Genomic DNA, 24,462 nt, shown 5'->3' on the forward strand with positions numbered 1-24,462 from the left:
AAGAGCATAGGTGTTTTATGCAGTTAAACTTACTCTTATCACATAACCTAGTAATTGCACTGCCAGGAGAAATAAAAAAACATTGGCAAACGAAGACCTGCCCACAAAGGTTTACAGCAGCTTTATTCACAATGGCCCAGAAGTGGAAATAACACAAAGTTTCATCAATAACCTGTTATAAATAAACTGGAATACACCCATGCAACAGAATACAGCCCATCAATAAAAAGATACAAAATACCACATAGATGAAACTCAAAAGCATTATGCTGACTAAAATAATGTAACTTATAGCTCAATCAACATTGCTTAAAAATTTTTTTTTAAATCAATCTAAGTTTCCACCTTAGGAAGGTAGAAAAAGAAAAGCAAATTAAACCCAAGGTATAAGGAAGGAAATAATAAAGAAAAGAGCAGAAACCAATAAAATGGATAAACAACTGAGAAAAACAAAAGCTTGCTCTTTGTAAAAGATCAACTGGATAAACCTCAAGCTAACATGATCAAGGAAAAAAAGAGAAGATCCAAATAAACCAACATCAGGAATGAAAACAGGGACATGAGTACAGATCCCACAGACATCAGGAGACTAATAAGAAAATATTCCAAACAACTTTGGATGGTATGAGAATGCTAAGAGCAGTCTTACTCATCATAGCCAAAAGCTGGAAAGAATTCAAATGCCCATCAATAGGTAAATAAATAATTACGTCATATTCATACAACAAATACTGCTACCCACAACAATACATATGAATTTAAAAACATGTTACATGAAAGAAGCCAGAGAATAAGAATACATAATATGATTCCATTTATATGAAATTCAAGAACTGACAAAACTAATTTATGGTAAGAGAAATCAGAAAGCAATTTTGGGTGGGTAGCAGGGAGTGAGGAATTGACTGCAAAGAGGAAGAAGGGAACTTTGGGAATGCTGGAAATATGTTTACTGGGATTGTGGTTACACAGGGATGTGTATCCATTTTGCAAAACTTATTACGCTCTACAGTTCAAGTTAGTACATTTTATTGTTTGTAATTTTATACCTCAGCAAAATTTATTTAAAAAGTAAAAACTAAAATAAAAAAAAAGGTCCACGGTCCCCTCTGCCTACAAGCCACCATGTCACAGTGGGGGCAGGCTGAGGGGACCTCCACAAGTCAACTGGGCAACTCTGACCTGGCCCAGTTTTTCAAATCATCCCTCTAACTTCACAGAAGAACTCTGGTGGTATTTCAGCCAGTCTTTAGATTTTCGCTTTGTTTTGTTTCATTTTACTTTCTAGTATTGTTTCTTGTTTTGTGAGTTGATGTGGGGATTTTTTTCTTCTAAGGTCATTTCTTTTCTTTTCCTCTATCACCAAATTACATTTCCATCTTTTCTCTGAAGAGTACATTTATTCCCAAGCATGAGGGACATTCCAAAAACAAACAAAACTATAAAAATGTTACCAAGTATGAACAGGAACTATCTTGCCAGGAGCCAGATAAAGAAGAGCTTTGAGCTTCAAGTGCAGATGCAATTCTTCCACCCTGACCACCTAAATATCTAGATCTTCTATATTATTGAGTTTTCAGACTCAGCCCCAGTATTACTGGCTGCAAATGAGCCAGTTTCAATACCATCTGCTCCATATACTGTTAAAACTTTACTACTTAGACCTATTTTTCTTTAGTAACTAAGAAGAGCATGACTCCAAAAAGTTTTTTAAAAAAACAGGATGTTGGGCAAGTTCTTAGGGTTGGCAGATCTCTGCCACGCTTCACTTGATAACAAAGGACAAGAGCCACAGCAGCTTTCTGAGTCACTGATGCCACACAATACGGGCGCACACAGCACCTGGAGAGCACGCCACACAAAGCTCCATGTGCGCACTTCCACAAATATAAATGCTCAAGTACGAAGCAGTTACAGGCACCAAAACACAAATTCCTTTTTCACCTGATGGAATAGTGAACACAAAAACTGTAACAAACAATCGTGCTGCAGTTTCAAGAATAATATCAAAGATGGTGTCATAGACATAATCTCAATATGAACAAGATCCATGTAATTTAGTAAAAAAAAATCAGTTAAAAAACAAAAAAAAGGGGCTACCCTGGTGGCGCAGTGGTTGAGAGTCCGCCTGCCGGTGCAGGGGACGCGGGTTCGTGCCCCAGTCTGGGAATGATCCCACATGCCCCGGAGTGGCGGAGCCTGCGCGTCCGGAGCCTGTGCTCCCCAACGGGAGAGGCCACAGCAGTGAGAGGCCTGCGTACCACAAAAAAAAAAAAAAAAGAAAGACTTATCCAGAGGTTGGTTGGACTCCACACAAACTCACTCATGTAAGCCAGTAATAAGCCTGGCAAAAGCAAACAAGGTCTCTGAATAGCTGAGAATCACAAAGCTCTCACAAATGCCCTAAAAAGGCAGAGAGAAGAAAATACTTTTACTACAAACACACAAGTGTGAGACTATTTAGTAAACAGAGAACCGATCGTAATTGCCACAATTTCTGAAAACACCCTGCATTGCTTAACAGTAAGAGTAAATGACGTTCATAATGGTGACCTCTGGTCACCCGGAAACAGTGTGCTCAGTATCCCTCACTAAAAAGGGCAGAGCTTGCAATGTGTTTATGAAGGTGGTCAAAGAATGGTTAGAACCTCCATCACGTCACAAAGTCCTGAGCTTCAGTCCTCTCTCGAGGTCAGGCTTGTGGAACGCCCGTTTCTGACAACGATGTTCTGATGTTAGTATCTCTACCCTAGTGCTCACTCATCTTAGAAATGGACATGGTACCAGACTGAATTTATGGATACGCCCCAGAGTCGTCTGTAGAACCACCACACAGACTAAATGAATTTTTTAAAGTTTTCAAGCACATGTTGAAAATGGGATTTCTCCTGTTCTAATACAACATCTTCCATGGGAGAAAACCATCCTACCTGCAAGGAGACATGCCAGGGGTTATTGGTGGGTTCATTACCACCTACTGAAATTCTGCATTCTTTCACTTTTTAATTAAATTAGCTAGTGACTCATTATTCTCAGTTTCTCACTCCCTTTCCCTCCCCCAAATAAAATAACGCCCTCCACTGCCTCCACAACACTGCTTCCCCTCTTGTTAATTCCCTCTGTCCCGCTTTCTTCCTTCACCACCCAGCCCACAGCAGCTCCACTGGCCACGACACCCACTGTCAACATAAACGCCAGAGGGCTGCACTGGTTAAAACGTGCAACTCCCAGAGCTGCACTGTAACCAGGAAAAACCCAAGCCCTCCCTCTAGCTGTGCAGTGTGACCAAGGAGAAATATCTACCAGCTCGAAGCACTTGGAGCTTGGACACTTGACCCGTGCTAACAAGGACAGCTGGTAACCTGCTTGCTTCCTGGTGCCTGTAACAGGCCGGGCTGAAGCGCTTCACACCCATTATCTATTTAATCCTCGAAACGGTCCCATGAGATAGGTTCTATTTGATCCCCACTCTGTAGCTGGGTAGGCTGCAGCTGAGAAGTTATTAAGCAATTTAACCATGGCCACACTGTTGCTAAATGGCAGAGCAGGATCTGTCTGAATCCAGTTATGTCCTCAGAGCTCATACTCTCCACCCTACACCAGGAGCCTTCGGTGTCATTCGCTGGGGGCGTTAACGTCTGCACCTAGTTACTGGGTACACGCCACATGCCTCAGAGCACTTCCCTATGCTTTATTGGACTACAGCATGTATCTCGTCTTCATATGGAATGGTCATTACCGTCATAACTTTCAAAAAGTTGGAGGACAAATCAAACCAAATATTATAGATTTCAGAAGCCTTTGGAATGTGTTTGAAAATCACTTTAATACTTACACGTGTAAGAATATTACCTGGGGTGACAGTTAGCTGAAAGCAATGAAGCTTGTTTGGATCAGGAAAATACACTTTACACGTACCTGCAAAAGAAACAGGCCGTCATGAAGGTCTGACAGTTAGCAGCAGTCCTTATGCTGAGGCTATAACTTTGAAACACATGGGAAAGTTTAACGGTGCTCAGTCTACAGACTAAACCGGGATATTTCCCCCATTTGTTTAATAATAATTATGCCAATGTGCTGAAGTTGCAAACCAGTGATATTTGCTATGTGTTTTCCTCCTTACAGTTTTTTGTTAGTTCCAAATTGGGATGTTATCTTTAACCCTTTAAATGGTCCCTAAAAATAGAGATCTTTCCATTAATTTCAAGAATGATGCTACTTTGAAAAGAAGAAACCATACCTCAGGGAGATTAACGTATGTGGGTAAAGGCTAACTAAACATAGAAAAACCAGAAAAAGAGCCCAGGCCAAACTTCTGGTCTGTTCACCCAGCACCACAGTCATCTGTACCCACCACAGCAAAGAGAAGTTAAAAGTAACTGTACCAGCTAAGGTAGCTCACACCCAGACCACAGCTTTTCTTTTTTCTTTCTTTCTTTCTTTTTTTTTTTTTTTTTGGGGTATGCGGGCCTCTCACTGTTGTGGCCTCTCCCATTGCAGAGCAACAGGCTCCGGACACGCAGGCTCAGTGGCCATGGCTCACGGGCCCAGCCGCTCCGCGGCGTGTGGGATCTTCCCGGACCGGGGCACAAACCCGTGTCCCCTACATCAGCAGGCGGACTCTCAACCACTGTGCCACCAGGGAAGCCCTCTTTTTTTTTTGTTTTAATGTCTTCACGACCCGAGCGATAATTCAGCTTGGTTTGCTGGTGACAGGATGCTCTGCTGACTTGGACGGCAACACTCTAAGCGCATGTGCACTGAACCAGGACGGTCTGCATCAGGAGACCCAAGTAGTTACACTGGAGAAGAGCTACTGCAGAGGTGCAGACAGGGCAAGACATCCTACATTTGCCTCCTTCAGACAAACGATGCAGAAGAGGGGTAAAAACCCAAGGGATAAATACTGAAGGAATGTGGAGGGAAAATACGTAGAAATTGTCTGTATTTTATAAACCTGGAAAATATCATGCTAGATCCCTTGGGTCACGTCTGCTATTTCTTACAAGTCCTGATGAAAATATTTGCCTAGTTTTACATGCTATGAACTTTCATCAAAAATAGGACAATTCCAATTTAGCCTTGGAAACAGCCTTAGAGACCATCTAATCTAACATCATCAATTGTGAGAGATGACATGAAGGTCCAGAGAAGTTCAGTGACCAGCCCAAGACTACACAGGTTATCAACAGAAGGAAGTTTAGTTCCCAAATTAAAAACTAGTTCATGGGCTTCCCTGGTGGCGCAGTGGCTGAGATTCCGCCTGCCGATGCAGGGGACACGGGTTCGTGCCCCGGTCCGGGAAGATCCCACGTGCCGCGGAGCGGCTGGGCCCGTGAGCCATGGCCACTGAGCCTGCGCGTCCGGAGCCTGTGCTCCGCAACGGGAGAGGCCACAACAGTGAGAGGCCCGCGTACCGCAAAAAAAAACAACAACGAAAGAACAAAACTAGTTCATGCCTCACTTCATTACTTCATGAACATGCCAGAGATGACACATAAAAACAATGCACAACTGTTAGCAGGGTTTCTTTTTTTAACTAATCCCTCAGAAAAATCGTTGCAGAGTGAAAGGTAACTCCATCTAGAAGAACAGGAAAGGGTCTCAGAGATTACACTGTCATCTTCTTTGTTTCCAAAATAAAGAAACCAGGGGCCAAAGAGTTCAAGGCTTTCACCCAAACCACACATTTGAACTGTGTGGAATAATTTAAATGGCATTCGTTTTTCCTAATCTTAACTTGGAAAGATAAACACCATTTTTCTAGTGAAATATATGTAACAAAAACATATGACAAGGGCTTAGGAAATGTTTCATTGATTAGTTAAAGTTGGCAGCATCCATTTGTTTTTAATGTCTAGTATTCTCCTTTGTTTTAATAAAAGTACAGATGTAGAAATCAATCCTTCTAATATAGACTGGCCCACCAAGAATAAAGAAATTATCGAGATGGATTAAAAATAACAATAAAACTTCTAAAAAGAACGAAACATTTTAAAGCTAAAAAGAAGTCTTAAGTTCTAACAATGACAACAAAAGGTTAAAAGTCAGCTTGTTTTAGTTCAATGCAGCAGCTTTATTAAAACTCCAGAACTAAGCTTTTCCTCTCTGCAAGCACAGGCTAGGCCTCTCACAGTGTCTCCGTCCATCTGAAAGAGATGTCGTCTACTTTTTGCAAACAGAGAGACCTCTACAAACTTGCATGAACGGAGCTCCTGAACTACTTCTGAATCATTACTAAGCAGCACTGCTATACGGCAAGTTATTCTGTTTGCCTTAATATTTTAGAAAGATTATTAATCAGATAGGAAAGATCTATTCTTCGCTGGCTTCTTGTTTCCTCTTTAGAGAGCGGCATACTTTTGGAAAGCCTGGCTTACTCGTATAAACTGATTTATATGTCCCCCCACTTTGAGAGAATAGGCAGGGAGAGGAAGAGAAAGGAAGCATATAGCATATGTAGCTTTTAAAATTCGACACCTTAGCTATAAGGGCAAGGAAGGGGCATGCCTCTCCCAAACCTAAGGTGTTTAGTTGAAGTCCTGGTTTGAAAGCCAATTATAGTTTTATTGTTTTTAAACCAAACATTTAGATAAAGCTAAACTATACTCTATTAGTTACAAACCAACAATCTGTGTAAGATTAACATACAAGGACAAAATAAACTGGGTGTAAGTTGGAAGTTTTTTATGGTCTTTGATTAAAAGTCTGCATGTGCATATATGTTCAAGATGGAGGGCCAGTGGGAAGATATGATGGGGGTGGAAAATAGAAGGATTACTTCATTTTCCTTTTTAACTGGACTTTATTACATTATTATATAATCTGAAAAGAATAGAAAAAAAGAGGGAGACCAGTATAATGAACCCATCACCCAGCTTCGGTATTTTACTAATCTTGCTTTGTCTGTCCTACCCACACACACAGTTATTTGTTTGTTTTCCTGGAACGTTTTAAAGCAAATCAGTTGTAAATACGTCAGTAGGTGGAAAGATAACCTTTTGATAGAAATCCAAGATATTTCCTTCTAGCTCTGACTAGAAGAAAACTTTGAAGTCAAGCAACTTTGAAGTCAAAAATCCAGACATTTTTGACTTACACTAAAATATATTTTATAGCACAACCCACTATAGTCATATATAAATACTATATATTAAAAATAATTTTTCAAGGAACAATATGTACTTACCCTTACACACTGATTACACAACCACTTAAGAGCTGCACCCCACAATTATCTTTCCAACTTTAGGTGGAGGTTGGGATGGGCCCTCTCTCACCCTGTATCAGATGGTCTCCGTATCAAACTCTCTCGAGCATTCGCCCAGACTAGGAGACCCACGTATAAAATAGTTCACTCATATTGATAAATATATTCAGCCTTAACCAAGTATAATGATAAAAAGTTCTAATTTCAAAAAATACTAAAATGGTCGAAGCTTTCAGACTTTGATGGTGTTACAAAATATAATGGCTTGGGAAGGCATCAATGATAGGGGAAAAAAGAAACACTGACACGTATCACAGGAGTTAACTGGCTGGTAAGCGAGCCTGCTGACGAGTGAGGCCCGCAGTCAGTCCCTGTGTGCTGGGCTAAGAAGGACCTAGCAAGGTGAGGCGACCTGGAGACATCAAGGCAGCACAGCTGTCCTACCTTGCGCACAATGATAAATTACAAATAAGCACTTTTCGGGCCAAAAACATGGTACTGTCACTAACAAAAATAGGACTGTCCACCATTGATTTATATGCCTTTTCACTAAAAGAGGACGTGGGACAGAATGCTGTGTAAGAGGAACAAACCCTAACCAAACGCACCCCTGCAACAAACAGTAAGGAGAGGAAGCACTGCCGTGCTACATTCTCCTTATCAGAGCCTCGAAAAAAATCCTGTTTATTCCTAACCTACATATAAAACGGGCTTTTTGCTATGCAAAGTTATCAAAACATAAAACAAGCTTCTCCATGCAATTATTTTGCAGCATTTAATGTCTGGGGATATGCTTATACTTACAAGGTAAATTAGCTTCAAGTTCTGCAACCTCTGTAAAAACAAAGAGATTATTGTTAATATTAGTCAATTGCTCCACATAAAATCACCAGCTCTAAACTGGCAATTCCCTCCAGAACAATGAAGAAAACAAACAAACAAAACTGAATTAACAGAAATCTACACTTGGTCTAAAGTTTAGACTTTAAGCCATGAAGTTACTTTCAAAGATACAAAGTGACTTGCAGGATGCCAGCAAGTGCAGTCAAGGGCCCTTGAAATTTTACTTCAGCATGAATGGAAATTACTCAAAATTAACATAGAAATTATCTATAGGTAAACAGTCACTAAAGCGTTTTTGAAAATCTTGTTCCCCCAAGTAGTGGAACGACTGCCCTCAAAATCTGATTTATATTTATATCTCTGCCTCTTCCAGTTTTTCCGGATTTGTCTTCCCGTGAGGGCTTGCCCAGTTTGCGCTAGAACTTTTCCAGGGAGAGAAAACTCGCTACCTCCTGCTGGGCCCGTGTGTTGCCCCTGCCATCTGTGGGCAAGCTGATACCCAAGGAAGCCTCCTCCTTGGAGCTACATTCCTTAGCCCTCGTGCTCTCCTCTTGGACCTCTTCTAGCCGTCACTCATTCAGCATTCAAGCCCAGCACCCCTCTGCCAGGACAAAGCTCCAAAACTCCCACCAATCCTATTAACAAGCTGAGGTCTGGGGGAGCACCCAGAAGAAACCGGGCAGAAAACTGTGCCTCTGACATGACATAACATAACATAACGTGCTCTGGCGACTCTCCAGCTGCGGAGACTAAAGGAAGGAGGAGGTTTTCAAGCTGGGCTTTAAAGAACCAGTAGAATTCAGTCCCACAGAGGTGGGGAAAAGGGTATTTCAAGGAGATAAGTTAGCAATGTGCAAAAGCATAGAACGCAGACAAGCACAGAAACCAGACAGCATGCAGTGCAGCCAGAGCAATGGGAAACAAGGTGGAAAACCAGGGCCAGGATGGTGGAGGGCCCAGAGTTCTCAACTTTATTCTGCAGCAACAGGAGCCAAGGGAGATTTCTGAACAGAAGTTCCTAAGCTTTGCCTCAAGAGGACACCTTTAGGAAGGGCAAAGCGGAGGCCAGGTGACCTGTGAGGTGGGTGCTCTGAGGCAGCAAGGACTCAGCAGAGGTGGGGAGAGCCAGCGTGCCTAACAGCAAAGAGGACGGAAGGCTCTGCCAACCCTGTGTGTGTGTGTGTGTGTGTGTGTGTGTGTGTGTGTGTGTGGCAATCAGAGATGGCACTGAGGCTTGAGGGCTGAGGAAGCTGAGGGGGGCAGGTGGGGGAGTTGAAGTCTGGGTGCACGACCAGGGCCGGGGCGCCCCTGCAGAGTGATGCCACCTGACGTCATGAGACCAACAAAGGGGAGAGACTGGTGAGAAGAAAGAACTTTGGCAGAAAGCAGAGGACAGGAGCAGGGAAAGTCACCGACGAGAGACAGGAGGAAAAGTAGGAATGATTCAGCAGAGAGGACAGACTGGTACCAGGGGAACGAGGCCTGAGGCAAGGTCACGGGATGTGGATCGGACCCTGCTGAGGGCATTCAAAACAACAGGAAGGGGCTTCCCTGGTGGCGCAGTGGTTGAGAATCCGCCTGCCGATGGCCAAGGGAGATTTCTGAACAGAAGTTCCTAAGCTTTGCCTCAAGAGGACACCTTTAGGAAGGGCAAAGCGGAGGCCAGGTGACCTGTGAGGTGGGTGCTCTGAGGCAGCAAGGACTCAGCAGAGGTGGGGAGAGCCAGCGTGCCTAACAGCAAAGAGGACGGAAGGCTCTGCCAACCCTGTGTGTGTGTGTGTGTGTGTGTGTGTGTGTGTGTGTTGTGTGTGTGCAGAGATGGCACTGAGGCTTGAGGGCTGAGGAAGCTGAGGGGGGCAGGTGGGGGAGTTGAAGTCTGGGTGCACGACCAGGGCCGGGGCGCCCCTGCAGAGTGATGCCACCTGACGTCATGAGACCAACAAAGGGGAGAGACTGGTGAGAAGAAAGAACTTTGGCAGAAAGCAGAGGACAGGAGCAGGGAAAGTCACCGACGAGAGACAGGAGGAAAAGTAGGAATGATTCAGCAGAGAGGACAGACTGGTACCAGGGGAACGAGGCCTGAGGCAAGGTCACGGGATGTGGATCGGACCCTGCTGAGGGCATTCAAAACAACAGGAAGGGGCTTCCCTGGTGGCGCAGTGGTTGAGAATCCGCCTGCCGATGCAAGGGACACGGGTTCGTGCCCCGGGTCCGGGAGGATCCCACATGCCGCGGAGCGGCTGGGCCCGTGAGCCATGGCCGCTGAGCCTGCGCGTCCGGAGCCTGTGCTCCGCAACAGGAGAGGCCACAACAGTGAGAGGCCCGTGTAACGCAAAAAATAAAAAAATAAAAAAAAATAAAAAAAAAACAACAACAACAGGAAGGTGGCCATTCTGACTGGTGTGAGATGATATCTCATTGCAGTTTTGATTTGCATTTCTCTAATGATTAATGATGTTGAGCATTCTTTCATGTGTTTGTTGGCAGTAAGGTAGATCGCTAGTGGGAAGCAGCCGCATAGCACAGGGAGATCAGCTCGGTGCTCTGTGACCGCCTGGAGGGGTGGGATAGGGAGGGTGGGATAGGGAGGGAGACACAAGAGGGAAGAGATATGGGAACGTATGTATAGTATGTATAACTGATTCACTTTGTGATACAGCAGAAACCAACACACCATACTGTAAAGCAATTATACCCCAATAAAGATGTAAAAACAACAACAACAGGAATGTAAGTGGAAAGATGAAACCAGTCTACAAAACACTAAGAAGCAAATGACTCCTTCAAGTGCAGAGCAGGGGGTGGAGAAGGGGGGAATGGGTGGGAAGGGAGAGGCCACAATGTTTGTAAAGCTGAGTGCAGTTAGTGGGGAGACTGGCAGATGGCTATTTTGAGGCTAAGGGTTTAGGAAAGGCACAGGCCCCTGACCTCAGCTAGTTGAGAATCTCGGTAGAGACGGGTGACCCACTAAATGTATTAGCTCTGGGTTCCAGGCACTCGGGATGGGTATCCAGACAAGTGAGGTGAGGCAGAAGAGGGAGGAGCTAAGGACTGCAGCCCTGGCAGTCTTGTGCTATTGTATACTAGAATATATGCACTTAACACAAAATGATGAAGATCCTATGGAAGGTTCACTAGCATCATACTTATAACAACCATGGTGATCTTTAGTTTCGCCTTTCACTCTAACAGGGCACGGGGTAAAGAAACACTCTGAGGCCACCCACCCTGGCCCTCCCACCAGGATGGGGTCCGAGCCAGGCTCTGCTCCAACAGCCCAAACAGGGCACTCATTTTATCAAAAAAGCACACCTTTTATCAAATGAGTCATGCATATTAATCACTTTTAAGTAAATGTTATCCATATAATTAAATCTAGATGGTTTTAAGGTGAATACTATTTACATATTTATTACACTATTACTTAACTTTTTGTTGATAAGAATTCACAAGAAACCCTTCTTGAGGACCCTCCTTTTGAGAGATTGATGCTGGCCACTGGAACCCGGTTTTCTCTGGCGGGCCTATCCTGACTCCTGTCATGAGAATTCTGGTCATTCAGTTTTACAAAAACCCAGTGAAATAGAAAACATGCCCAGAGGATGTGAAATGGGGCCACACGACACAAGTGAAAAATTTGAGAAGACAGTCTACTGCCAAGGAACAGGGAAGAGGTGAGGCCCGGACACAGGAGGGCAGGGATGCACTGACCGGGGTGTTGTGATGACCGAGCAACAGAACCGGATGCTGCATTACAGGGACCTAGTGTGGGGATGAGAGGCTCTGGGCCAGAGGACGCCTCACTGTAGGACAGGGGTTCTCCGCCCTGGCTGCACACAATCGTCTGGGGAATTTTTTTGGTTTTTTTTTTTTTTTTTTTTTTTTTTAAACAGCTTTGGTGAGGTACAATTTACATACTATAAAATAGACCAACTTTAAGTGTATAATTCAATGATTTTTACTAAAATTTGGAGCTGTGTACCCATCCCCACAACCTAGCACCTGCTGAGCAAACCCTGCCACCCCACCCTAACCAGACCAATTACACCAAAAGTCCTAGCTGGGGCCTAGGCCTCTGAATGTTTTATTCCTGCAGGTATAGGAACTACTGTAGGCTACTTTGCCAAGCTAAAACTATTTACACACAGCTAATTTACACAGACGGATTCAATAATTTCACATTGTGGTCTAGAATTAAACTCCAAAGAGGAGAGCCCTCAGACCTAGTCCAGTGATGACCCCCACCACAGTCAGGGCCTCTGCAGACTTCTGGTCCAAGAACCAGAGTGGGCAAGGAATACGACCTTGGAGGCAGAAGGATTTCATTAAAGATGCCTGGCATTTTAGTCCAGCCCAGTATGGAAGATAAACGAACTACAATGCAGTGTTCCTCTCAGGGAGTTGTCACAAATGACAAGTAGTTTGATGGCAAATAATAATTCAAATGATGGCAAATAATAATTCATTGACATCGATAGTAATAACCTCAGAATCCACCTACAAGTAGACTATGACCAAAGAAATCAGTGAGGCCTCTTGGCAAAGCAGCAGTCCTTCCCTGTATAACCTCACTGCCCAAAGGACACTACCCCCACCTGGAAGGTAACAAGAAGTTCAGATATTTTTAAACTGCTGAAGTCGTGCCTGTTCCAAAGATGCTAACACCTCTCCGGCTCACCGGCCCAGCCTTTGGGGAGGCACCTGGCACCTTGCACAATTAAGTGGCCGCACAACTTCCTTCTGAGAAATTAGACGCTTTTCCTTTCTAACTACAGATCAAATCCACCGAGCCCACTTGAAGCATGACTGACTGCCCTGAAATATCAGATTACAAAATCCACCCCATTACCACAATGGCCCCCACACAGCACGTACTCACCCGCTTCTGCCATAGGCTGCCCACAACACAGTGCTCTAGCTGTTTCCACACCACCTGCCACTTGAACCTGTGCCTTTTTGGTGGTGGGGGCTGTAGATTCTGACCCAGCCCTGGGACCCCAGTGCCTGGGCCTGAGCTTGGCACACTTGGAGTGCTCAGGAAATGCTCGACAAACAAGCACACTTGCCAGCAGGGTGGCAGTACTCTCAGTGTGAAAATCCTGAGACACAAGGAGCCTTTCTCCTCAGACAGCTGGGGACTGAGGCATTCCAAAGGTGCTGAGGATTGAACCGTGTTCCCCGCCCAAGTTCTTATGCTGAAGCCCTAAACCCCTACCCACCATGTAATGGTATGAGGTGGGGCCTTTGGGAGGTAATTAGGGTCAAATGAGGTCAGGAGGGTGGGGCCCTCACGAGGAGATTCGTGCCCTTATGGGAAAAGACACCAGGTGCTTACAACCCAGGAAGAGGGCCCTCACCAGGAACTGAATCTGCCGATGCCTTGATCTTGGACTTTCCAACCTCCAGGCCCATGAGAAATAAATGTGTATTGGTTAAGCCCCCCCAGTCTATGGTCTTTTATTATGGTAGCCTGAGCTGACTAAGACAAAGGCCAATCATAGATGCAGATGGTTCTTAGCAAGAGCCAGCTCCAAGCCCCCATCAGGTAACACCAGGCAGGGCAGCTGTGCCCTTTGACCCAGGAAGAGCTGGCAGCTATGTCCCATGAGACTTGATTACCTCTTTCCACCTGAACCACTACCTCTTCGATTTCCTGAACTAGAACTTTATCTCTTAGCCTCCTGTCTGTCTTTATGCCTTGAGCACCTCTTCTGCACCACCAGCATCCATGCACAGTTCCCTTATGGGGGAGACACTTGCCCCAGCAGCATCATCCTATCCCCAGAGATGGCATGGCTACTGCCCAAGAGCCCCACCAAGCCCCACATCAGCCCTTCCACTCAGTCCAAGGGCCTTCTAGCAGCACACTGCAGAGTGCAGGCCCAGAGTACTCACGGCCCCCTCCCTCCACACTCTGGGGAAACTAGGATGTAACCCCGAAAACCAGCACAGCCCGTGTCGCAGTCTCTGGGAATGGAGCCCCAAGGCCTCGTATCACCCACTTTCAACATGAGCAGACAAAGCTGACTTGAGCCCTCACGTGTCTTCTATAGATCCTCCCTGCCCACCCCCATTCCCGGGCTACCCGGCACACCTGAGGGCCGCCAAATTCCCCGGGCAGTTTCAGTGGTGTTTAACCCTGCAGCCAAGCATTTAAAGGTTAGGCTTGGGCCAGCTGCCTTACTCCACGTTAGCAGGACTCCTCCTCTTTGGGCCACTGCCCTCGTTTTTAGAACACATATTAGAACACACAGCCACAGCTTCAAATGCTGCTAAATGCTCTGAATACCCTGCTAACATGACAAGCCAACCCTGAGCCCACCTCCAGAGTCCTGGGCAGGGAGGGCCTGGCATGGAGAGAGCAGCTCTAGAGAACAATAAACGGTTCTCTTTCGCCCACTCTTCCAGGAAGCGCCCTGAACCGGAGCCGTTCCTATACCACATGACCAGACCGCTCATGTGGACAAAGAAATGCTCACCCAAAGGAGGCCCCGTGTGGCACCTCGTGGAGACACCTGCACCTTGGATGCTGGGAAGCCCATGCAGGAGGGCAGCCAGGCCTCTCTGCTCTGCAGAGTAGCCTCAGAGTATGGAGAGCCGCCACAGCTGCTAAAACAAGAGAACACCAGGAGCCACATGGAGCACAGGGGTTGATGGGACAATGGCTGTGGATTCATTCCCAACTCCAGACTTGGCCCTGAACTCAGTCAGCTCAATTCCAAATCTCCACATTTAGCAAAAGCTTCCTGCCAGCCTGCCTGGAGCCCCTTGGGGTCTTCAGGGGCCACTAACAGGAGGCTGGCACTCACCAGGCACTAAAATCTTTGTCACGTGAACAAGTCAAAGGACAGGGAGACACACAATCATGTTCCCATTATATGAACAGTGCCAAGCTTCAGACAGACAAGAAAGTAGGTCATTCTGCACAGCGGCTTTTTTGGAAGGTGGGGAGCATCATCAGACTCAGAAATTGACGGACTCGGCGGAACCACAAGGGTCCACCGGAAACACAGTGCCATCTGCCCTGTGGCTGAAAGCACCGGTGATGGCTCCCAGAGAGGCCCAGACCTGAGCTGGGGCCAAAAGGAAATGCGCAGAACTGAAACTCTCTCTCCCCAGTGTCCCCAACTCCCAGGATTCAGGGCAGACAGCAGCCCTCAGTCCTCGCCCAGAAACACCTGATTGTTCTATACCCTCCAGGGACTGCTGCTGCAAGCATCTCTCCAGTTGCAGCCTGGATGATGTCCTTGAGAATGACCCCAGGGGTGCAAATGAAAAGCTGGTATGGCCAAGGTGCCAGTGTGGTAGAGCCTCACACTGGCCAGCTGCTCCGAGGCAGTATTCCAGGGACAGCTGACTCCACCTGTCACCTTCAGAACTGGGACCACTATCCCAAGAAAAGGAACAGGAGCTTCAGTTTTGCAGCTACCACTGGCCCTCACCACTAGGGACAAGTGTCCCTGTCAACCTCCGATCTCCCAAGTTAACCTTACAGCCATCCGCACCAAGCCAGTTCACCATGTATGGTCAATCAAGCATGGCAGTGGACCCGCTAAAAACATATTTTTGCCTCTAAGTGTCTGTGGTCTTTCCTCTGGGCGATGGACGCATGGCCCAGATGCCCTCTCAGCGAGGGCTCTCAGCAGATGGCCTTCAGCTCTCAACCCTTCCAGGGACTGTGTGGGCTGCCCAGAGCCCCACCTCAGGCCAGACCCATCTGACGGCTGGTCGAGCAGAGCAGGAAGGCCTGACCATCTCACCTGACTGGGGACAGCTGTGAAGGGCCACGCCTGCTCTGGAGCAGAGGCTGTCATGGGGCCTCCGTCAGAGCTCTCCCTCCCCCTCTGCCTGCTCCTGCTTCCTTCACCACCCTCCACAGGCATCAGTCCCAAGGATACCCTTTAATAACTACACCGCATGCCAAATTCCCCACTCCCGGGAACCCAGCCCGTGGCACCGAGGCCCAAAGACGCATTGATACACTGTTTCTACTACTCACTGATCCTCACGAGTAACATCTCACATGAGCCAAAGCCACAGCCACAGCCCCAGATGACAGTCCTGACTGTAGCCATCTCACTGAACTCGGACAACTGACTTTTCTCAAAGTCCCCAAGAGGAGTTTCAGCTAGGAGGGACTCTCACAGTAACCACCCCTCCAAGTGCCTCACCAGGCCCATGACAGCCATGGACTCCGCCTGGCTCCACCTGACCATGGGACCTCCCCAGAATGGAGGTGCTGCCACATTGTGAAGGAGCCGCGCTCGAGGTGTAGCCAAACAGTCGTCAGCAGTCAGAGCGTCTTTATTACACGACTACACTCTGCTACAGCTTTCCTCTCTCAGGTCAGGCCCTCCCCTCCTCTCCACCTACCCTCCACCACGAGCCCAAACTACTCACCACTTAGTCAGCCCGGCCCACACTGGCCTGGCCACCCCCGAGGCAGATGGAGAGCGCAGGCCACACGAGGGGCGTGTTACACTGAGCCTTGCTGCACAACCACCCGCCAACTGCAAGTGCTCTGGGCCCAGAAACCTAATAATCCCCAGTGTCTCTGAGAGAATGGAAACAGGTGGCCTCTGGAGGAGGTTTTGCACCTCTCCTTGATAAGCCTCACAAAATCAAAGGACCTCAGCTGGGTCCTGTAAACCCAGCCAAAGACATCTCCTGTCCTAGGAGCTGGGGCAGAGTCCAGCTTCATGGGCCTCAGGGGGCTCCCCTGGGCTGCGTCAGGGCCTCGAGTCATTTGAGAGCTCTCACGGAATCCCTGAGCGGGAGGGCGTGTGGTGGAGCCTCTGTGCCTCCCTGAGTTCTCTCTTCTGGGGACTCACACTTCTGTTCTGCTCCTTCAGTTTCTGCTTGCTGGGTCTGTTCCCCAAGTGCCTGCCCTACCCCAAAATGTGGGTCTGGCTGTCTTGCTGCAATAAAGCTGTGAACTGGGCAAGCTTTTGAACCTCTGAGTCTCAGTTCTTGAGCTGTAAAATGAACCACGCACCTGGCAAGGCTTAGCAAAAGTCAAACAAGAGCTGCCCCTATAAAGTACCCAACAGAGGGCCTGGCCCCAAGTGCTCAGCAGACAAGTGCTGCTGTCAACCGTGACGAGGAGACGGGAAAGAAGATGGCGCCGTCTATTTGCCAGCTTCCCACCCGCTCCTCCTCAGCTGCGACCCCCTTCCTCACCGCAACTCCCCGGCATTAGAACAACCTCCCCTCGAAGGACTTTGACCCAAGCGCCAAACCCCTTCCCTGGCTTGCTTGGCTCCTGGCTTCCTCTGCAGATGGAACCCTTGAGCCAGCATCCAGGAAAGAGACTCAAGTCCTATCAGGCCACCCAAGTGAGGGGCTGCAGCCCAGGCCACAGCCCCAGACCCCGCAGGGTAAACCTTCCTGTGTTGTAACAAACTAAATACAGTCTACTGCTCTCCCTGACACAGAAGGTATTTTGCCAAAATGTCAAAAACGATTCTGACTCCATCTTTAACCTATCACCCATCAGGCTGGGAAAGCCAGAGCTCAGTCACGATCCAGGGGCAGAGGGAGAACAGGGGAGAGTACACCAGTGACATGTCCCTGAACCTGGCATCTCCTGTGCCCACCCCTTCCCAAACGCAGCCGTGCTTTGCTTCTGAGAAGGCCCAACACGGGGCATTCATAATCGCCAGGTCTCCCACCATCAGATCTGTTCCTGGACATGCAGATGGCAGCCACCCCCACCGTGTCCACCTAACACAACATGAAAACAGACAGTTCTAACAAATCATTTAACCCTCTGTGCTTCCTAGCTCCTTACACTTAAAAAATGTAAACACGTGTCATAAAGTAGAGTGCTCCTTCAAGGCAGAAACTGTTTGATCTTTCGTAGTCCTCATGACCCTGGGGAACTGCCTTTGCACTCAATAGTTGTAAATCTGTTCAATGGATACATGCAAAAGTTCCACACAAACACTCGCATAGTCACACACACACATCACGTAACCCTTCTCCAAAGACTACTGCTCTAGGACACTCTATTATTAATTCTGGGACAAGAACCAATGTTGCACAAGGCTGTCCTCAGGCTGTGAATAAATAAAAGAGAGAAGGATCCTAAGAGATTACCGAACTCTAGTCCCTCCCTTTACAGGTCAGACACTCTGGTGCCGAGGAGTCCAGAACGGAAGAACCTCCCCAACTCCCCACCCCAACACACACACCAGCTGGATAATGACAGCACTGAGACCAGAGTCGTCAGTCTGCTGGTTCCTAGTACCTAACTCCCTCTCCTAGCATTCTGGCAGCCCCTACAGTGAATATCCCAAGTGCATAAGACACACCAGTTTTAATACCGTTTTCTTGCCATCAGCATTCCCATAGCGTGTGCAGAGTACAAAGTCCTTCTGTTGTATGTGACACAGCAAATCATATTTCAAAGTATTTTCAAACAGGTGCTTCTATTCAGCAACAGGCTGCTTCGTCTCCCAGAAGAGCCTCCAGGCAGACTTCATTTTGTTATGGGATAGAAGAACAGCTCACATGGATGGTCATTACCTTTGACAAGCAGCCTGTCTCTCACAGAAACCCGCCGAGTGGAGTCGGAGGCTGTGGCTGATGCCCGGGACCCTTTGAGACCGTCATCCCGCTTCAGTTTGCTTGCCAGTGTCAGCATCACTGCTACCTTTATCCTGAAAGGCCAAAAGCAGGTTAAGACAGTGACTGGACAGTGACGACAATGATGTAAGGTGGTTTTTAATATTTTTCCCATAATTTAGTTATAGAAAAATTTAGCATGTAAGATACATTAATAACACTGCATTCCTTCATAATGAATTTGGATAATCTCTATGCCTCTCTAAATCTAATGTTTTAAGTATGAATGAAAATTCAACAAGGGAGAGCCAAGCATTTAACACTCACTGGGCGCCAGGCCCTGGGATGTAGCAGTGGCAATGCTCCTGGGCGTTCACGGTCTAGGGCACCTCCACTGACGGGCCTCACATAGGCCCACCGCTGTCCACTAGTAAGTCTGCCCATCCCTGCTGTGTGGACCATGCACCTGAGGGTGTGGCCCCAGGGCCTGGCCCAGCACAGACTGAAGGGAGTGTCCACCTCTGGTGAGGAGGGAGCACGCAATGCTTTCTTTCCTCCTTCCTTTAATAAAGGCGTGGCTAGAACCTTAATAAGCAGCTTCACACTTATTTACGTTGTACTGTATTTACACTGTTAGGCAATAGCAACATAATTAAGTTATAATTAATGCTCCCAACTAGATTCTTTTCACTTGGCTACTTCCAACCCACCTATGTTTCAGGTTCCCTCACTGACAGCTCACTGGGAAGGATAATAAAGACCAAAAATAGGTGATGCACCTGACTGCTTCGGAGAAAGGACTAAAGATGTCAGCGATGTTTACAGATAGAACTGTCCTCTAGAATCTGCCTTCTGTGTCTAACATAAACCGCCATTCATCTGACAGGCCTCCTAACTCTTCTTGCTTGCTTTACAAGTTGGAGAGGAATTCTGGAACTTTTTTCTTCTTAATTTTTAAATTTTATTTATTTTTATTTTTGGCTGTGTTGGGTCTTCGTTGCTGCACGTGGGCTTTCTCTAGTTGCAGCGAGCGGGGGCTACTCTTCATTGTGGTGTGCGGGCTTCTCACTGTGGTGGCTTCTCTTGTTGCGGCGCATGGGCTCTAGGCGCAGGGGTTCAGTAGTTGTGGATCACGGGCTCTAGAGTGCAGGGTCAGTAGTTGTGGCGCACGGGCTTAGCTCCTCTGCGCCATGTGGGATCTTCCGGGACCAGGGCTCGAACCCGTGTCCCCTGCATTGGCAGGCGGATTCTTAACCGCTGCGCCACCAGGGAAGCCCTGGAACTTCTTTTGATTGAGGACAAAAATTGGTCACCAGCTCAGCATTTTCATAATTTCCTTTGTTGCTTTAACGTAACTTCCTTTCAATACCGCTCTGCTCATTCTCAAAAGAAAATGATCTAAAAACTTCCCGATGAAAAACATGACCTGAGCACAGAACTTTCAGTTTGAAGCCAAGATCTTGCTTTTTTGTTTGTTTGTTTGTTTTTACGAATGAGGCAATTTATTAACCCAGCATCATTTGTTCTGATGCTGCTTCTTGGCAGCTGTCACCTGTCCAGCGATTCTGTCCAGATCTCTCTGTCCCTGAGGTGTTAGTTTGTGGCCCCCGTCTTGGTCCTTTTCCACCATTTTCAGCCCCTCCAGGGCTTGGAGGACCCGACGGGCCACGCTCTTGGAGCCTCTGCTTAAGTGGCTGGGCATGACGCCATGTCTCTGACGCCCCCCCATACATCTTGGTCATGGCACCAACCCCAGCGCTGCCCCGGAGGTACAGGCGCCGTGCTGTGGCAGCAGCTCGTGTGTAGAGCCAGCTCTCATCGTAGGGAGCGAGCCCTTTATGCTTGGCCGGCTTGACAGTGTCCACCCATTCAGGGACTTTCAGCTTCCGGACTTTCTGAGGAAGGCTGCCAGAGCTCTGACGAACTCCCGCTGGTTCACGTCTTTTACAGGAAACTCCAGGCATCGTGCAGCCTCTGCACTGCCAGCCAGGGGCTGAAGCCAAGATCCTGAAAGCCAAACTATAAGAATAACTCTCCCCCCATCAGTATTTTTAACCATTTTAACCCAGGTTCCTCACATAGCTTTTCACACCACCTTCTGTGTATTCCCCCACCCCACAAAGACTGTAAGATTTCATTTTCTATTATTTGTACCATGAAAACAACATATTGAATACGATCTTCTGAACTGTACAGGACCTACGCACAAACACACACGCACCTAATCCCTTTAAGAGTCACTGGTCTAGGGACTTTCCTGGTGGCACAGTGGTTAAGAATCCGCCTGCCAATGCAGGGGACACGGGTTCGAGCCCTGGTCCGGGAAGATCCCACATGCCGCAGAGCAACTAAGCCCATGTGCTACAAATATCGAACCTGTGCTCTAGAGCCCATGAACCACAACTACTGAGCCCGCATGCCACAACTACTGAGCCCGTGTGCCACAACTACTGAAGCCCACGCACCTAGAGCCCGTGCTCTGCAATGAGAAGCCACGGCAATGAGAAGTCCACGCACCACAGTGAAGAGGAGCCCCCCCTCGCCGCAACTAGAGAAATCCCACGTGCAGCAATGAAGACCCAATGCAGCCTAAATAAATAAATAAACAAACAAACAAATAAATAAATAATTTTTTAAAAGAGTCACTGGTCTAAATGCTTCAAGAGATAGTTCTATTACACATAAGCACTCACAAGCTCCTAGAATTTCAAACCTGCAAAGGACTTCTCCCCTGACTCCCACTCTATTTTATGGATGTGGACTCTGGGACAACCAGGGCCCAGGAACTGGGTTGTCTGAGGCCACTCAGCTGCTAGAAGAGGTCACCACGAAACACTAGTTTCCCTCGTGTAGATGATGGGAATGTTTTTATCTCGAACGTGGTGATGGTTTCAGGGGTATATACGTACATCAAGACTGATCAAACTGCATAGGTTAAGTAGGTACAGTCTAGGGTACTTCAGTTATACCTCAATAAAATTGAAAAAAAATGTGAAACCAAACCATTGCTAGTTTCTTTACTCCCACTCTACCTCAGCTGGACCCACGGAGAGGACCATCACCGATGGACACACACCTTCCCAGCTTCACCCAGGGCGGGGACTACCAGTTCCGTTTACCAAGCGCCCTCACAAGGGAGGGCGGGGGGGCGGAGGAGTGGAGCGCTCCTGTGGAGGCTCCAGCCCACAAGCTACCAGACACAGCAGCACCAGCTACAGCCAGCACACCCCTGCTCAGCGGCCACCGAAAGATCCTGCCAGGAATCCCTCAAGCAGATCTGGATCCCAAAGCAGGGTCTGCCTCCCCAGCAAGCCCACTGCCAGGCACCCACACCTGAACACATCACTCTCGCCACATCGACGGGGTCGCCTGATGGTGGGCCAAGATATGCATCTATCACGAAGTCCCCTTGGTTTCTATCCTCTAGCTGACCTTGGTAATACAAACACGTCAAGCAATAAAAGCACAGCGTGTGTGTAGAGAGTTGTGTAGGCAGTACCCTAGGAAAGTCATAATAAAGAGCCCAACAGAAAGGGGAGTCCTAGGGCACATGATTGGTCCGCACCCAGCTCCCTGCAGACCCGCACTGAAGGAGCTGCTCAGAGGGTCCTGGCAAGACTCACTCATATAAAGAAAGGCTCACACCAAGACACTCTTCTGTGTGGCTGCAGTCTGAGGACTCTGCTTAATTCTCTTATACTTCTACCCCACACCGAATTCTTCTCTGTGGGCAGAGTATGCCCCATACTCAATTCCATTTAGAGTCAGATTCCTCGTTTTCAATCGTCAACAAGTTTATGGCCCTTAATAAAATACACAGGACACTGACTATGCAAGATATCAAAGAAAACACTGGCGTCTGTTTCCTGAAGAAGACAAGACTTAGTTCCCTAACATTCTACGAAATCTAAGTATATAATGACCATCTATTTCTCCGTTATCTCTATCATTTTCACACACCACTTTAGGGATAAACCAAAGGCCTAATTGGGGGATGCTACATAGCTGTTAATTTAACTCTGTACAAAGATTCAAGCTGTCAGGTTAGCTGAACACCTGCAGTTTGCTTCAGAATTCTCTTTTCTTTCTTCAGTATGCTTCACCCCTTGAAGACCTGATTTAAAACTAAACTTCCCCTTTACTGCAAATTATACTTTGACTATGGCAGCATTTTCGATAACAGCACCCTCAGTCTCTAAATTCCACAACTTGCAATTGGCCCATTTAAGTTCTTCCTCTGGGTGGGACTTGCTTGCAGACTGTTCAGAGAAGATTCTGATGTGCAGTATTTACTAGGCTCATCATCGAGCAGTACTGACTCAGTGTTCCTGCCTACAGTGGCAAAATCAGGCCCTGGCACCCGTGCAGGGGCCAGTCAGCCCACGGGGTGAGGAACTCCACATTTACGATTCTTCCTGCCCTGGACAAGTCCCAATCTAAGTGTAAAAGATGGAACTGCAGGTCACTAGGGGACAACCAACTTCTCCAGCCAAAGAGGCCCAGATCAGGACACAAAAAAGTCCACACCCCACCCTTCTCCTTTAGAATGCCAGGGCCCAAGGAACCTCCCACCTGGCTCCATGGCTAGCTGACTGATGACCTTTGGAGCCCAACCCTTTTACCTGAGCAGTAAACCTGCCTCCTCCTGCACTGCCTACTACCTGAGCAGCAGGTATGTCCAGCCCTGCACCACTTGGCCTAGTGATGATTTCTGTCTCTGAACATCTCCCCAACCTGTGCCCTTCCCCTGCCATCATCCCCTTACTCAGCCACGAATCCTCTGCACAAGGTAGGTGGGCCTCCTCCCTGTTCCTCAACAACACCCCGCTCGTTTCTGGAAGCTTCTGCTCACTCTGACATCCAGGTCTGGAATGCCCTCCCTCCCTTCACCACCTAATCCTGCTGCTTCCTTAGGGTAACAGATGACCACCCAGACTCCTACCTCTCCTCCAAGAAGCCTTCTCCGGCCACTCCAGTCCAACCTGACCCCACTCCGACGCTGGAGGGAAGGCAGAAGGGCGGACCCGATCCCCTCGTGGGACGGATGAGGGAACTGAGACCCAGGGAGGGTGGGGCCACACCCAAGATTACACACCAGACTTGGCCGTACGGATCGGTCCAAGATGTCCTCCCCGCTCCTCTGGCCCGAGAAGACCCTCCAAACCAGCCGTGGTCGCCCCCGGTTGTGGGGAAGCCGCAGGCAAGTTGGCGAGGCGGCAGCCGGGCTCCTCCTCACCCTCAGCGTCCCCCTGGCCTAGCCCGATTCCCAGACGATCAGGAGTCCGGCTGCCTGAGTCCGAGTCCCCTTGCCTCCGGCCACGTCGGGCCGGTGACCTTGGGCTCACTCGGCGCTGCGTTTCCTCCCGGACAATGCGGCTCGCAGCTCCCCCGCGACGGCGGGCGCGAGCGAGGCAGTGTATGTGCCCGGCACAGGTCCGGGCTCGGGGCGCGCTGCCCCTGGAGCCCGGCCGCGGCCAGCGCCCCGGACCCAGCCCCGCGCCCCCCGGCCCACGCCCCGCAGCGTCCGCCCGCCCTCCGGCCCCCGACGCCCGGCCGCGAGGACCCGCACGGCCTGTGGCGGCCCCGGCGCCGCCCGCCCTCCGGCCCGCCCGCCGGGTGCAGCGGCGCCGCGGGAGCCGAGCCACCCTCCAGCCCGTGGCAGCCCCTCGCCCACCGCACGGCCGCGCGCTCCTCACCTGGGCACCCCGAGACAGGCGAGGCGGGCCCGGCGCCCAACACCATGCCCGGCCAACCGGCGGCGGCGAAACGCAGCCCCTAACAGCCGCACCGGCTCCGGGCGGCAAGACCGGAAGTGGCGGGGCGGGGACTCGGCCGCTCTCGCC

General features: G+C 48.5%; 2 protein-coding genes and 1 pseudogene across 5 annotated transcripts in view; 1 reads left to right on the forward strand and 2 right to left on the reverse strand.

Moving 5' to 3' along the window:
- Positions 1-24,383, reverse strand: part of UBE2F (ubiquitin conjugating enzyme E2 F (putative)) — a 52,869-nt gene extending 28,486 nt beyond the window's left edge. Inside the window, exons 1-4 of one of the 3 annotated variants that reach the window (XM_007452897.1) lie at positions 24,316-24,383; positions 18,581-18,714; positions 8,015-8,044; positions 3,853-3,918 (exon numbers count right to left, since the gene is read on the reverse strand). In XM_007452897.1, coding sequence (XP_007452959.1) covers positions 3,853-3,918; positions 8,015-8,044; positions 18,581-18,698 — 214 coding nt within the window. In that variant the 5' untranslated portion in view covers positions 18,699-18,714; positions 24,316-24,383. Of the gene's footprint in view, positions 1-3,852; positions 3,919-8,014; positions 8,045-18,580; positions 18,715-24,315 lie in introns of those variants that run through there. The other 2 variants (XM_007452898.1, XM_007452899.1) reach the window with 2 other exon arrangements.
- On the reverse strand, positions 20,103-23,201 carry LOC103072934 (40S ribosomal protein S19-like; annotated as a pseudogene). Its single transcript, XR_456981.1, has 2 exons — positions 23,192-23,201; positions 20,103-20,612 (listed from the first exon to the last, which is right to left on the reverse strand). The product of XR_456981.1 is annotated as a 40S ribosomal protein S19-like (transcript).
- On the forward strand, positions 23,215-24,398 carry LOC103073212 (basic proline-rich protein-like). Its single transcript, XM_007452914.1, has 2 exons — positions 23,215-23,291; positions 23,534-24,398. The coding sequence occupies exons 1-2, from the start codon at positions 23,215-23,217 to the stop codon at positions 24,396-24,398; spliced, it is 942 nt and encodes a 313-aa protein (XP_007452976.1).
- Positions 24,399-24,462: the final 64 nt, after the last annotated feature.

This window comes from Lipotes vexillifer, unplaced genomic scaffold (assembly GCF_000442215.2).
Source record: "Lipotes vexillifer unplaced genomic scaffold, Lipotes_vexillifer_v1.1 scaffold652, whole genome shotgun sequence".
In the NCBI taxonomy this organism is placed as follows: domain Eukaryota; kingdom Metazoa; phylum Chordata; class Mammalia; order Artiodactyla; family Lipotidae; genus Lipotes; species Lipotes vexillifer.